The sequence below is a fragment of the Mus caroli genome, chromosome X (genome assembly GCF_900094665.2).
Source record: "Mus caroli chromosome X, CAROLI_EIJ_v1.1, whole genome shotgun sequence".
Lineage (NCBI taxonomy): Eukaryota > Metazoa > Chordata > Mammalia > Rodentia > Muridae > Mus > Mus caroli.
The window spans coordinates 94,125,354-94,139,126 of record NC_034589.1 but is presented as its reverse complement, the minus strand read 5'-3'; the positions used below and the strand labels follow the sequence as shown (position 1 = coordinate 94,139,126).

General features: G+C 48.4%; 1 protein-coding gene across 1 annotated transcript in view; it reads right to left on the bottom strand.

Annotated features, from left to right (window-relative positions):
• Positions 1-3,889, bottom strand: part of Fam155b (family with sequence similarity 155 member B) — a 28,466-nt gene extending 24,577 nt beyond the window's left edge. Inside the window, exon 1 of the mRNA XM_021154007.2 lies at positions 2,128-3,889. Within this exon, the coding sequence (XP_021009666.1) occupies positions 2,128-2,985 (858 nt within the window). The 5' untranslated portion in view covers positions 2,986-3,889. The remainder of the gene's footprint in view (positions 1-2,127) is intronic.
• Positions 3,890-13,773: the final 9,884 nt, after the last annotated feature.

Genomic DNA, 13,773 nt, shown 5'->3' with positions numbered 1-13,773 from the left:
GGCAAATGGTATTCCCCGGATGTATCTCAGTTCCCTTATCTGTAAAATGGAGGCAATCTAGACAGTTGTGCTCTCATAACATACACATGAACGACTGAACCCCCTAAATAGTAATTTATGCCAGGTGTAAAATTCCTACCACAAAATGCTACTCATCATGCATCCCCACTTCCATCTCACAAAACACTCAGAACCTGGGCAGGGAAAGGATATTTTTCCTGTTTTACAAATGAGGAAATGAAAGCTTAGAGGAGGCAAAGAAAACATGCCTGAGAGCAAACTGCTAACAAGCCCTCAACAGATGAGATAAGACCTCCAGAAGCCGAGAGAACTTCTGCCTTCCCAGACATCAAACTGCTCTGTATCAGCAATCAATGTGAGAGATTTAGTGTGGGGTCAGAAGGAGCCTGGATCTGACTATAACGTGGAGAAAACCCCCATAGAAAAGTTGTGCCATGGTTTTCATTCATTCTGGAGACTGACAAAAGAACAGTTGTGGCCATGGGCTTGGAGAGGGGAACCACAAAATATAGATAGCCTTTATTCTGTCTGCTAGGAGCCCTCTGCTCTCATTGAGGACATGCATCCTTGGCAGGCAATTAGAGTATGTATCTCTACCTCTGTATGACAAAATGTGTCTTTCTTCATGTGATTGCATGTCTCTGATACCACAGGGAGATGCATGTGACATGGCGCCTGCTTCCACAGCACTGTTTATGAAAGTGACAACCTCTCCGTTCCTCTGTAGGACTTCGTCCAGAGTCTTGCTAACGGTGTATGGCTGGATGTGTTTGTCTCTCTGTCTGTACACCTTTAAGAAGTGGAATATCTCATTTGGTAGTGTGAGTGAAGCAGTGAGTCAGCTGAGGCTGAGTGAGGCGGGAGGAGACTGCTAGGTTACGAGAATAGGAAAAGGGAGAAGGAGAAAGTGAAGTCAGGGTGGACGAGCTACTCCTTTCCTCCCCAGTCCTCCACCGCAAATTCCCAAGGGGGCCACAGACAACAGCAGAACCTTGCACAAGTCCACAGGAGCAATTCTTGCTGGAAAGAGGCACTTGCCACCCTTTCTAAAGGCCTTGAAGGGAGATGTTCTACACCAGGAGGTAACTGCCTCACTCTCTAGCCTACAGCCCCGAGCTCCAGAAAGTGTGACATCTACCTGGTCTCATTGTCACTTGACCTTTTGACCTTGCTGTTCTTTCTTTCCCCCCAAAGCAGGCCACCTGGCCAGGCAGGGAAAACAGGGAAGTAGATTCAGGCCCCAAAATGTGTATAGCCCCACCTACCTATTATTATACAGAGCAACCCTACTGGGGGTCAAGAAATTTCTCAACACTCAATTCTTTCCTAGGAAGGTCCCTTTTACAGTCACCTACTCTCTAATTTCCTCTAGACGCCCATCCCTAGCAGCCAGAAAGCCAGGTTTTCCTATCATCACCCTGGAGCACTGCGAGTTTTGTAATGCACCAACCTTCCATGGCCCTTCCAAGAGCTGATAAGCCCTGCTTTCCCAGCCTTCTTTCCTCAGAAGACTGAAGCCTACAGGTTCCCTCCTTAAGAGAAGACAGGCATCCCTGGACTCCCCTACTTAGGATCTGGCCAGCAATCTCAGGTCATATAAGGTCAACAGTGTGGTCTGTGTACCCTGTCACCAGGCATGGCCTGGCCTTTCATCAATTGGCAGGAACCAAAGGATGAGGATTAGGTAGTCAAATATTCTTCCTCCTGCCTTTTGAACACCCCCTAATCTTTCCACAGCCAGTCCCAGGGCTAATTCTAGTCCAGGAGTGGGGTTCAGAGCCAACCAGGAGACTGGGAAACACAGACTCTCCTGCTACCACTTTGACAGCCAAGGGCCCCACTTCCCCCTCATGCAGGAAGCAGTGTACCAGGAGGCTCCAGCCTTAAAATGTTCGAACCTTAAACTCACAGAAGTTGACCTGAATCTATCTTTGTAGCTCCCTCTCTAGGGAGGGGTACAGGGTGACACAGTACTACACTGGGAATGGTGGGAGCCATGGGGGGGGGGTGGTGGAGAGGGAGACCTTTATTTTTTTTTCTGGTCCCACTGACACAGAAACTACCTCTGGCCAGGCAGCTATTGTGGCGTAGGTCACCAATTCCTACCTTGCAGCCTTTCGTGCAGGACCGGATAGAGTACTCTTCTGCCTGTAAGTATTTATGCAGCACGAGGTCGAACTCATCATATTTTTCCTGAGCATGTCGATCCAGTCGCTGGTATGCCTCTATGCAATTGCTACATGCCTCCCAGGTCCCAGAGCCCGGGCTGGCCACTACGGCCAGTAGATCCCCCAGCAGGGTGTCCAAACTGCAGTCCAGGCTGTCGGGGCGGTCCATGCCAAGCAGCAAGTCCCAGACTGTGTAGGTGTCGCAAAAGGAGAGAGTGAAGTTCCGAAAGTGGCCTTTGAGCAAGTTTTTTTTGGCGGAGGGGAACTCCGGGGCACGGGAAGGGGAGTCAGGGGGCCGCAGAGGGGGAGCCGGGGTGGTCGGTTCGAAAAGTCTCTGCAAAGATTCCAATTTGGTGCAAGCTGCGTCCAGCCCAGTGGGCTCTGGGACGCCGTTGCAGACCGGCCCGGAGCCGGCTGCAGGGGCGGCTTTGGTCAGGTTGCTGTATCGCGGGCCGCAGGTGCCCGAGGACGCGCTGGACTCGCCAGGCGACGGCGGCGGCAGCGGCAGCACCGCGCGAGAAGGTACCGGCTGCCGCTCGCGGCCGGCCCCCCAGGGCGGCCGCATGGCGCTGCTCAGCTCCCTGGCCCGGGGCCGGGCCCCCGCGCACAGCCACAGATGGTCAGCGAGCAGCACGGTGAAGAAGAGCAGGGACGCCAGGGACAGTCGCCATCGCTGCGCCCGCTCCGAATCGGCGCAAGGTTTGTCGCTCTGCCTGGGAGCCCAGCAGCAGCAGCAGCAGCAGATAGTCAGCGCGGCGGCGTCTTTCCCGGGCCACATCCAAGCGCCCCTGAACATATTTCAGGGGGGTCCGGGCTGGAGGGAGTAGGTAGGCGCGAGGCCGGACGGCCGTCTCGGGAGGGCGGGCTGCGCACCGCACCGCGCTCCTCGGCGCCGTCCAGGCTCTACCTCGGGGGCCGCATGGCTAGGCAGGCCGGCCGGCCCGGGGCCCCGCTCAGGCCGTTGTGGCGGGGCGCTCTCGGGCCGTCCCCGCGCCCCTCCCGCGCTCCCCTGCTGGCAGCCGGGGCGCCGCCGCCCGGCCCGCTAGGCGCAGCCCGGCGTCCCGGCGGGGGGCGGTGCGGGGCACTGGGGCGGTGGCGGCTGCGGCGGCGGCGCCGCACTCCTCATGGTGTCGGGCCCCTCCGCTACCCCGGGCTCCGCGCCACTTCACTCCGCGCCCCCGGCCCCCCGGCTCGCACTCTGCTCTGGCCGTCCGTCTCGGCTCGGCGCGGCTCTGCGCCCCTCAGCGCCGCCGTGCGGGCCCCGCCGCGCTCCGCTCCGCTCCCCTCGCCCGCGCCGCTCCTCTCCCGCCCGTCTGCCCGCTGCCCGCTGCCCGCTCCGTACAGCTCCCTGCCTCGCTCGTGCCCTCCTAGGCCGGCCGGCCGGTCCGCCGCCGGCCCTTCGGGCTTCCCTCGCGCTCTGGCAGTCCGCTGGGGCCGGTCCCGGGCTGGCTCCGCTCTGGCTCCGCACCCGCGGCTCCCGGAGTTCCGGCTCGGGCGGGCCACCTGGCTCCCCGCAGCGCCACAGACGCCGGACGCGGACGCCCGGCTTTACTTAGTGCGCCTCTCGCTTCCGCCTCTGCTTCGCCCCGCTGTGGCGGCCGCCCAAAGGCATGGCCCCGTGGCTCCCGCTGGCCATGCCCCCTCAGTCTGTCGCCATCTTCCGCTGTGCGGAGAACACCTTGAGAGCCCGTGTGCGAGTGTGTTTGGGGGGGAGCAGGGCGGAGAAAGAGGCACCGGGAGGAGGAGGGAGCGGGACTGGAGCCCCGACTGCGCCTGCGCCTCAGGACTCCCCCCTCCCCAACCCCAGCCCCCGCCGGCCGCAGCCTGTGCTGTTTGGGGATGTTTCCAGTCCACCCCCAACTCCATTCACTTCGGCGCCTCCGTTCACCCGACCGCTCCCCGTGTGCACACGCCACACGCAGAGTCCCAGGCCTGGCGCTCCCCCTCCCCCACCAAGCGACCGCTCGCCTCCCTCCCCAGGACCGCCCCTCGCTCCCCCCGAGGGCTAAGGGACTTCTGAGGGTGATTCTAAGAAGCAGGGGGCATCTCATTAGGTTCTTGCTACCTCTCTGGGTAGCCTCGCCCTCGTCCTCAGGACTAGGGGACACTAAAGCCGGTTGCGGATAGGACCGGTCCGGAGTCCCTAACTCCGCTAACGCTCTCACTGTCCTGCCTGAGGCCAAGACTGCCCCTGGTGCTGAAGGACAGCTCCCAGTTTAGCTGTAGAAGGGGACTGAGCTAGGAGTGCGTCCTGAGGGAGGCAAGGCAGTGCACTAAGACTGGTAGTAGTGGTGGGGTGTCGTTTTTTGCCCTTAGGAAGATTTCCAGCAGCCTCCCCCCAAAACCCGTCCTAGCTTCCTGGCTCCCCCTACAGGCTGCTGAGAATAGCTGAGCGCCAGAGTTAGGGAAGCTGTGCCGGGTGGAACCATGCGCTCGGGGCTCTTAGAGTCACATGGCTCTAGGAACTCAGGACAGACAAATGTCCTGCCGCGCTACTAACCTTGTTTGGACTCCACAAACATCTCAGATTGCTCCTGTGGTATACTTCCTTTTGCTTTCCCTCTTTCCGTTGCAACTCTTCCGTAATAGTTTTGAACAAGCTACTCTCCCAGGGATTTATTACTAATCATAACAATGGAAAAAGAACCTTTATTGAGCACACATAGAACTTGCTAGATACTGCACTTGGCACTTAAATTTACTTTAGTCTTCTGATCTCAACAACCTTATGAGATAGATGTTAGCGTTGTCTTCATTTGCATGCGAGGAAGCTGAAATTTAGTGTCTTTAAACCACCTCAGATAACCGGTACATCCTGACAGAAACCCAGGGAGTCTGACCCTAGACCTCTCTACAGCGCCAAGAAGGCCTTAGAAAGATGAAGGAGTAGAAGACACAGGTCTGTCTTAAAGGAAACTACAGTTCTCCGAATACGGAAATGGGAATTATATATTGGCTAGTAGAATTCATGGGTAGAGGATGTAGGTTCAAGTAACACTTCTAAACTGACCATGCTTTGTGCCCTGAAAGAATCTGTTCTATGTTTTCATCTTGACAGCATGAGGGAATACCAAGGGCTAAATGAGATGGGTGGGGACTGTTAGCACTACTCAGTGCTAAATTGCAAAGGATGCTTGGAAATCTGAGTGTGGGGGATGGTGTAGCTGGTTACTAAAGAAATAGCAGAATTGGGTGGGTGAGTGAGGACATTCCAGATAAAAGGAACAGGAGAGAAAAATTTCAGGGGTAGAAAGTAGACATATATGTTTGTAAGTGTAATAGTTTAGACTTTAGAGGCAAGGAAAAGCAAGCTATAGCAAAAGGGAGGGGGGGGGGAGGTGAGACATTCAGGAGGCCTAGTCATTCATTATATTTAAGTACTCCCTGGACCTGCATAGGGTGTTGCAATTGTCCAGACATAGCCTTGCTATGGAAGTGCTTACAGTTGAATTGGGGAAGCAGACATGTCACAGGAAGGAAGGGATTATAGCCCAATACAAAACAATGGTATCGATGAGAGATCTCCCTTCTATAGAGAGATGGACTGGTCGACTCTGAAATTTTCCTCGGAGACAATTTTGCCCACAGCCAGGTCAGGTGGCAAATATCTGCTTGAAAATGCATCAAATTCCATGCACTATACTAGGTACCAGTGACAGAGACCCGAGTCCAATATGTGTCCTGGGGCAGAAAGAGGTTAGTTGAAGTGGTATGGGATAAGTGGGTCTTGGCTAAACAGAAAGTAGAGGAAGTGTGTATGAAGGGTGTCTCAGGAGAAGGCAAGTCATGTGTAAGGGTGTAGAAGCAAAGACAGGAAAAGCCTGTTTAGAAACCTACAATGTAGTTTGCTGTGGCTAGGTGTAAAGTGGGAACAGTGCTAAAATGGAAGCTGAGCATTTGGCAGGGACCTAATCATGGGTCCCTGAATCCATAGAAGAGATTGGAAGATTCTTGAGAAGAGATACCAGGACCAGGTTTGTATTTCCAAAGGATTGATTTAGCTAAGGCATGAAGACTGCATTGGAGGGGGCAAGACTGGAGGCAGGGAGATGGGTTGGGAGACTGTTTAGGAGTGGACAATGGTAGCATCAGCTGAGGTGGGAGAAGAAATGATATAGGAGGAAAATGAAAGAGGTATAATTGAAAGGATCTAGGACTGACTCAGGTGTAAGGAATGGAGACAGTTCTGTGAGAGAGGAAGGTGAAGCTAGAGAGCTCCATTAGTGACACTAACAGGCCTCCTCCTGGCCACCTAGGGAGTCTTTGAAGAGCCATTCTTTATTTAGTCTTTGGAAGATTTCTGAGTTGTGTTTAACAAAGAAGGCTAGTATGCCTGGTTTAAAACTGATCGGCTGGCCCGCAATGATTGATACCCTTTCTCACCATTGGAAAGAGCAGCCTGCCTGGCCTAGGCTATCATCTCTGAGTACTTCTGGAGCATTCTGTGAGAAGTCATTCAGGCAAGACTCCTTCTTTAAGGTGAAATGTGTCTCACAGAGGCCCCTTTATCACAGGAGTCCAATATCACAATGACTTGCCCACACAGCACCTGGCACAAACAAAGGAGAAATGGCAGCATGCTAGCAAACAGAGGAGGATCTCATTCTCACTCTAGCTGACACTGGAAGTGAAATGGGGGTGTGGAAAGCCTTGGCCTCTGCTAGAACAAAGAAGCCAATGTGCAAAGGTGGACTGGAGCGGCACACTCCTCTGTACCACTGCTAGGCTCCAGCCAGACTTCTCTCTAGCTCTTTCTTTCCATCTGCACCCCAAGCAGAGACAAGGGGCTAAATTAAAGGCCAGTCTTGTCTGAGGGGACATACATTACCCAGGAAGCACACCTTCCAACTAGACCAGAGAGAAGACAACTTGGAGTAGAGGGAAAAGGGAAAGAAAGGTTTCCATGGTAAAATACTGACAATAGGAAGAAGACTAAGTGGGAACTCTTTAAAGATACAAGTGTGGATACACAGGAGGCCTTCTATTAAAGCCAGGTGTTTAAAAGTCACCGGCAAAAGCAGGAAGGAAGAGTGTGCAAGGAAGGGTGAATCTAAGAAGAATGTCAAGATGGCTTAAGCACAACTTGAGTTAAAGGTTGTCAGGTTTATATTGTCACTTAGCCATTGGGGGCATTGTCTATTCCAAGGTCTGAGGAATTTTTCTTCTATCTATAGCCCACACCTACACTAAGATGAGAAGGCTTAAAGTAAACCCAGCTTTCTCCAACTCCCTACTTGGAATACAGCATCAGTCTTTGCTACTGGTCTGAGTTTGTTCTCCTTTCCTGGCCCTCTGCCTCATCCTCCACTTCTTCTGACTCACATCTTATACCCAAGTCCCAGCTTCATACCTACCTATATCCTAGCAAGACCCAAGCCTACCATCTACAGAAAATACTGACCCTGAACCTTAACCCCACTGCAGAAGGCTCCTGGCAGGACCAATTGTATATGTATAGTAGTCCTTTCTTTTGATTTAAAGAGTCATGGTTGTCCTTCATTTGGATCTTTAGCTTTTCTGTTATTACTCTGTTCCAGTTAGAGATTTCTTTGACCACAAATAATAAACAAATCTCCAGTTGCAGCTTAAACAGATTTGTTTTCTTCATTTAACAAAACTTCCTTGATCTAGGGACACGGTGGCAGTTCAGTGGCATCTTTAATACCCTGGCTTTTGCCAGATGTGAGAGCACATTCTTAAAACTCCAGTAAGTTGAGTGGATAAGCACAGAGGATAATGCAGTTGAAGCTAGCCTGAACTTATAAAGATCCATCCCAACAGAAAGATCCTGGCCATTCATCTCTACTATTCTTATTGTGGGCTTTCATTCACTTGCATTGTGCTTTAGGATCACAAGAAAGTTACTTCAGCTCTGGGCTTCTTGCCTGTATTCTAGAAAGGAGGAAAGGAACACACTGAATGGGAAGAAGACTAAAGGCAAAAAGGTCAGTTTACAGAGCCTTTGCTTTTTTATTCACAGTGATATTCTGTACCCAGTAATATCCACCTACTCCTCTCTGACTATGTTACATGGACATTTTGAGCTGCAAAGGAAGCTGGGAAATCCGGTATTCTTTTGCTTATCACATTGCTTCTCTGAACAATGGTGGTACTCTGTAAGTAAGGAAGAAGAGGAAAATCATTATTGAGCTGAAAACTGGTAGCATCCTCCATGATTCTCAACTATCCACAGCTTGTCTGGACTGTTTTTCTTTTCCTTATAACTAAATTCTTCCATTACTTGGCTTTGATTGCTGCATGGGACTTTGTCCTAGTGAATATAGCTGGTTTGTTCCTCTAGCACAGGATAGAAGACACCTGCCTGGTTTAACAATAGCATATGTGAAAAAGACCTTGATTTGATTGTAAAGTCAATGTGAGCCAACAGAGTGATGATGCTGCCAAAAAAGCTAATTGGATTTTTAGGCTGCATTAATAGAAGTATAGAACCAGAACAAGAGAGGCTATGGTTCTGCCCTTTCCTACACTTGTCACATCCTACCTGGAGCACTGGGATCCATTCTAGACAGCCCATTTAAACTGCAATACAATGACAAAGTGCAGGATGTCTAAAAGTGAGTTACCAGGCTGGAGTAACAGCAGCAACATCATATGGAAAACAGTTGAAAGCTCTAGACTTCTTCAGTCTAGAGGTAAACAGACTCAGAGAAGAGCACAGGGAACAGAAGGTTGAGAAGGGCTCATTTAGGTTAGGGTGCAAAGCCATGGAGGTTATAGCAAGCAGAATAGTATCAAGTGATTAAATAGTAAGGCAGGAGAGAGAATAAACAATAATCAAAGTAACCACGTACATAGAACAAACCGGATACTGGTTTATGTACTTGTTTATATTGTCACTTAGCTTTCCTTTCCAAATAGAAACATTTTATTAGTATATAATAATTATGTAAAATAATAGATTTCATTATTATATTTTTATACAAATAAACATACGCTGATTGTATTCACCCAACATTGCCCTTTAATATGGCCTCCCCACTCTCCCCCCAGTCACCTTCCTTTCTGCAAATAATTGAACTTCTTTCATATCTTCCTAAAAGATAGACTTTGGGATATGATAACATAGTATTTTTTATGAATCTGGCTTATTTTGCTTAATAGGATTATTTTCATCTCCATCCACTTACATGAAAATGACATAATTTCATTCTTTCTGACCAATTGAAGTCTGGTGGTGGTGGTGGTCGTGGTTGTGTGTGTGTGTGTGGTTGTTGTTGTTGTTGTTTTTCTTTATTGATAGCCATTCATCAATGGGTACCCAAGCACATTCCAGAACTTAGCTGTTATAAATAGTGCCAAATATGGATGACACTGCTTAGTTTTCTATGGCAATCATTTTGGAAGTAGGAATTATTATTCTTTCCATTTTCCAGAGGAAGAAATTGAAGCACAGACAGATTATTTTTCAAAGGTCATACAAGAAATAGTTGCCAAAGCAGAATTTGGACACATGTAGTCCCACTCCGAAGTTCATGCCTACCTTACCTCATTTTAGAAGAGTGGCTAGTGACAGTAATTATCTAAACTGACACACAAACTAACATTTTTCATTTCTGGCTTATTTGGTAATTGTAGGTACTCTGATGCATGCAGGATTTAGGAGTGGAGGGTGCCATTTTGAGTTCTACAGCTTAGATTTCATATAAATATTTTGATATTATATCATAGTCAAAAGTCAGAGCAGTAAACTTCTACGCTTTAGTTCTCAGTGTGCTCTCCTTCTCACCCCCTCTTTTTTTTCTCTCTTTCTCTATGCAGCCCTGGTTGTCCTAGAACTCGATTTGTAGACTAAGCTGTCCTTGAACTCACACACATCTGCCTGGGTCTGCCCCCTGAGTGCTGTGCCACCACGGTCTGGCCTCACTTCCCATTTTTAATATAAGGTAGGTAGCAGCATCCCTAGATAACTAACTGATGGCCTGGCCTCATCCTAATGTCCACCCTAGGACATAAAGGAGCAGAGATGGCTGCCCCTAGGATCACTAGTACTCTGGAGCCTGAAGTGTACAGTCTGAAGGTACTATAGCTGTCATCTGCTCTGGCAGAGGGCAATACATTTCTAACCACCAGGCTCAAGTCCAGAGTCCATCTCCTCAACACTCTTGTGAATAACTTCATTCTGCTCTACATGTCCTAAAAGTTTCAGTCAGCTCCCAACATGTAAGGCCAGTGTCCACCCTCACCCCGACTCACAGGCTACTCTGCTTTTATCATCAGTCAATCTGGGTTCATTTTCCCCCTCTGCCTCCCAAAGCTTCCACCCTGTAAGCTCTCCAGCTCTCCTCAATTGGCACGCTCAAGCCCTTTGACCTAACTGAAACCTAACTCTAGCTGGAGGACTCTGCTTCACCCTAGCCTTCCTCTCTGAGAGCTGCTAGTTGCCTCCTCCAGTACTGTGTGGTCAGGAGTTTGGTGAAGAGTCTTGCTTGCTCCTGACTGCCACTTTCAGAGCATTTGCTTTTCCTTGTATAAGCCACCAGTTTCTGAGTCTTATATCACTTTTAGTGTGTTAGGTACTCCACATTGTTGTCATGCACCCATCTCCTGACCATATCCTCTCTACTGAGCTGAAATGTACCGTCTAAAGGGATGCATTAATGTTCCTAAGGAATAAAGACATTTGGACACAATTGTACACAGAGATAACTTACAGACATGTGATAAGAGAGGCAGACATTAGAGTGATGTAGCCACACACAAAGGATTGCCAGTGGCCACCAGAAGCGAGAAGAAAGCCATGGAAAGATTTTTTCTCTTTGGAATTTTTTAGAACAACCAAGCATCTGCTGCTGAGACTTTGAATCTCTGGCCTCTCTAATGATGAAGGGATAAACTGTTGTTTCAAGGCACCCAGTTTGTGGCAATCGATTAGGTTAGCCCTAGAAAAACAATACACATACGTTTTCAATGAAGAGTCTGTTGTCTGTCTCCCTGACTTCCTCACTTACCATCACAAGGATTGCCAAAATCTGAGGTAATATCTGGAGTGGGTTGGCCTGATGTTGCTTGTATTCTAATGCTAACATTGAGCCACCAAGAGCTGGCTGTTCCAGAACTGAGAGAATCTGCATGTCGAACCAAGTGACACTGTGTGACCTTGCCCCCAAGTTATTTCTGATTGGCAAAAAAAGATGCTGACAGCCAGTAGTTGGGCAGAAGAGACATAGATGGGTTTTAGGATTCCTGGGCTTGGGGGTCAGAGAAGAACCATAAAGGGGAGAAGAAGATGAAGGAGGAAGGAGAAGCCGTCATGGGTTAGGAGTGTCATGAAATTGTGGCCCTGAGGGTTGCCCAATTGGAGTTAAGAGCAGCCCAGATGAAACATAGTAATAACTCGGGGTTATTGACAGGATAGTAGACTCTAATAGCATTGAGGATAGATATCTGCCCAGCTCTTGTACTGTTTAAGGATTATTGTAAATATAAAGGTTGTGTGTGTCTTTTGTCTGGGAACTAAATGATCAAGGTAGGGTAGAAACCCTGAGTTGGGATTAAATAATTTCTACAATAGATATCAATATTGATTAGCCAACCTTCACCTGAGTCTCCAGATTCTTAAATTTCATCATCTATTCCTCTATAGCTCAGTTACCTCCACTCACTGTCAGCACCTGTACCTAAATAAAGCCCTCATCACTGGTTTGGAGTTCTTCTCTGTACTAAGTATCTTAACTAACTCTCTTTCTCCAGGATAATAATTTAAAACCCGTCTTCAATCTTTTCCCCAACCTTCAACCCCCATGTTCACCTTCTTACTCATAGCAGATAACCTTGCTATCTATTTCACCAAGAAAATGCAAGCATCATTCAATGCCTCCTTTTCCTGCCACCATATCTGCACATGGAAAATCATCTGTCTCCTTTTAGGTCCTCTTGTCTGAAATGGTGGAGGAGGCATCATTTCTTTTGGGAGGGACTATGTTTTCCATGACTGCTTCACAGTACATCCTTTCCTACCATCTCCTATTGTCGACTGCCGTCTTTCTCTCCAATATGGTAAGACTCTTTCCTTCACACGGGTGCTTCTCAGTAGCAGGTGAAATAGTCCCTCCTACCTTAAAGTAATATCCCCTGCCCCAGGCTGCCCTCCTCTAGTTATCACTCTTTGCTTCCAAAGACATTTCCTGGAAAAGTTGTCTCAGCCCACTTCAACCTCCTGTAAACAGCCGATATCTTCTTTCTTCAAAGTCACCAGGGACCTGTATGTTAGTAAGCCCAATTTTCCAATTATTTTTCCTGAAACTTCAGTGGTCTTTGACATGACTGGCCACTTCTTTGAGATTTTCTGCCATTAATTTCATTTTTCTGTTTTTCCCCTACCTCTTTGATAAGGTCTTAAGGAGTTCTTTGGGGCCTATTTCTCTCTCTACCACTGATCTATATCCACAGCCTATTTTCTACCTTTATTGTGAAACAGAGGTCTCACTAAGTTGCAAAAGTTGACTTTGAACTTAGTCCGCAGTCCAGGCTGACCTTGAGTTTCAGTTTTTCTGCCTCCTGGGTCACTGGGACCAAATGTTAGCGTTTCTAGAGTCTTTCTTTCTTATTCTCTACTATTTCCTTGGGAACTGTCATGCATCCATGCTGTGATGGCTTGAATTATGTTTGGCCATGGGAGTGGCACTATTTGGAGGTATGGCCCTATTGGAGTAGGTGTGTCACTTTGGGTGTGGGCTTTAAGACCCTCATCCTAACTACCTGGAAGCTGCCTTTGGATGAAGATGTAGAACTCTCAGCTCCTACTGCACCATGCATGCCTGGATAATGTCATGCTCCCACCTTGATGACCCCACCTTGAAAGAATCAGTTCCTTATTGTACAGTTGTGGTTTAAATAAGAATGGTCCCCGTAGACTCCTAGATTTGAATGTTTGGTTACCAGAGAGTGGCACTGTTAGAAGGTATGGCCTTGCTGGAGAGAGTGTGGTTTTATTGGAGGAAGTATATCATTGGAAGTGGGCTTTTAGGTTTCAAGAATTCAAACCAGGTCCACTCTTTCACTCTCTCTTCCTAATGCCTGTAGCTCTGGATGTAAAACTCTCAGCTACCTTTCAAGCACCATGTCTGCCTGCATGCTGCCATGCTTCCCACTATGATAATAATGGACTAAACAGTAAGCCAGCCCCAATTAAATGTTTTCTTTTATGAGAGTTGCACTGGCCAAGTGTCTCTTCACAGCAATAGAAATCCTGACTAAAACAACTATGTATATGTAATTCTTGGTGTTTGGATGCACAGTGTGGTGGATGGTTCTCATCTGAATGTGGACAAATAGATTTTATCAATTGCAACTGAGTTCTGAGGATGATTTTCAGAAGAAATGTATTCCTTACTGAGGGAATCCAGACTTGGATGGGGTGAGGGGGAGTGTGGAATTCTGGTTTTATAATAGTGGTTGTAGAAGAATTTCCACAGTCAAACCCATGCTCCTTGGGGTTTGAAGCAAGAGGTACAAACACCAAGAATTGCCTATACATAGTTATTTTAGTCAGGGTTTCTATTGTCTTGAGCTTGCCTTTTTGATCTAGTTTTGTGGGTCTTAGTTTATGGTTCTTGGAGTTCCA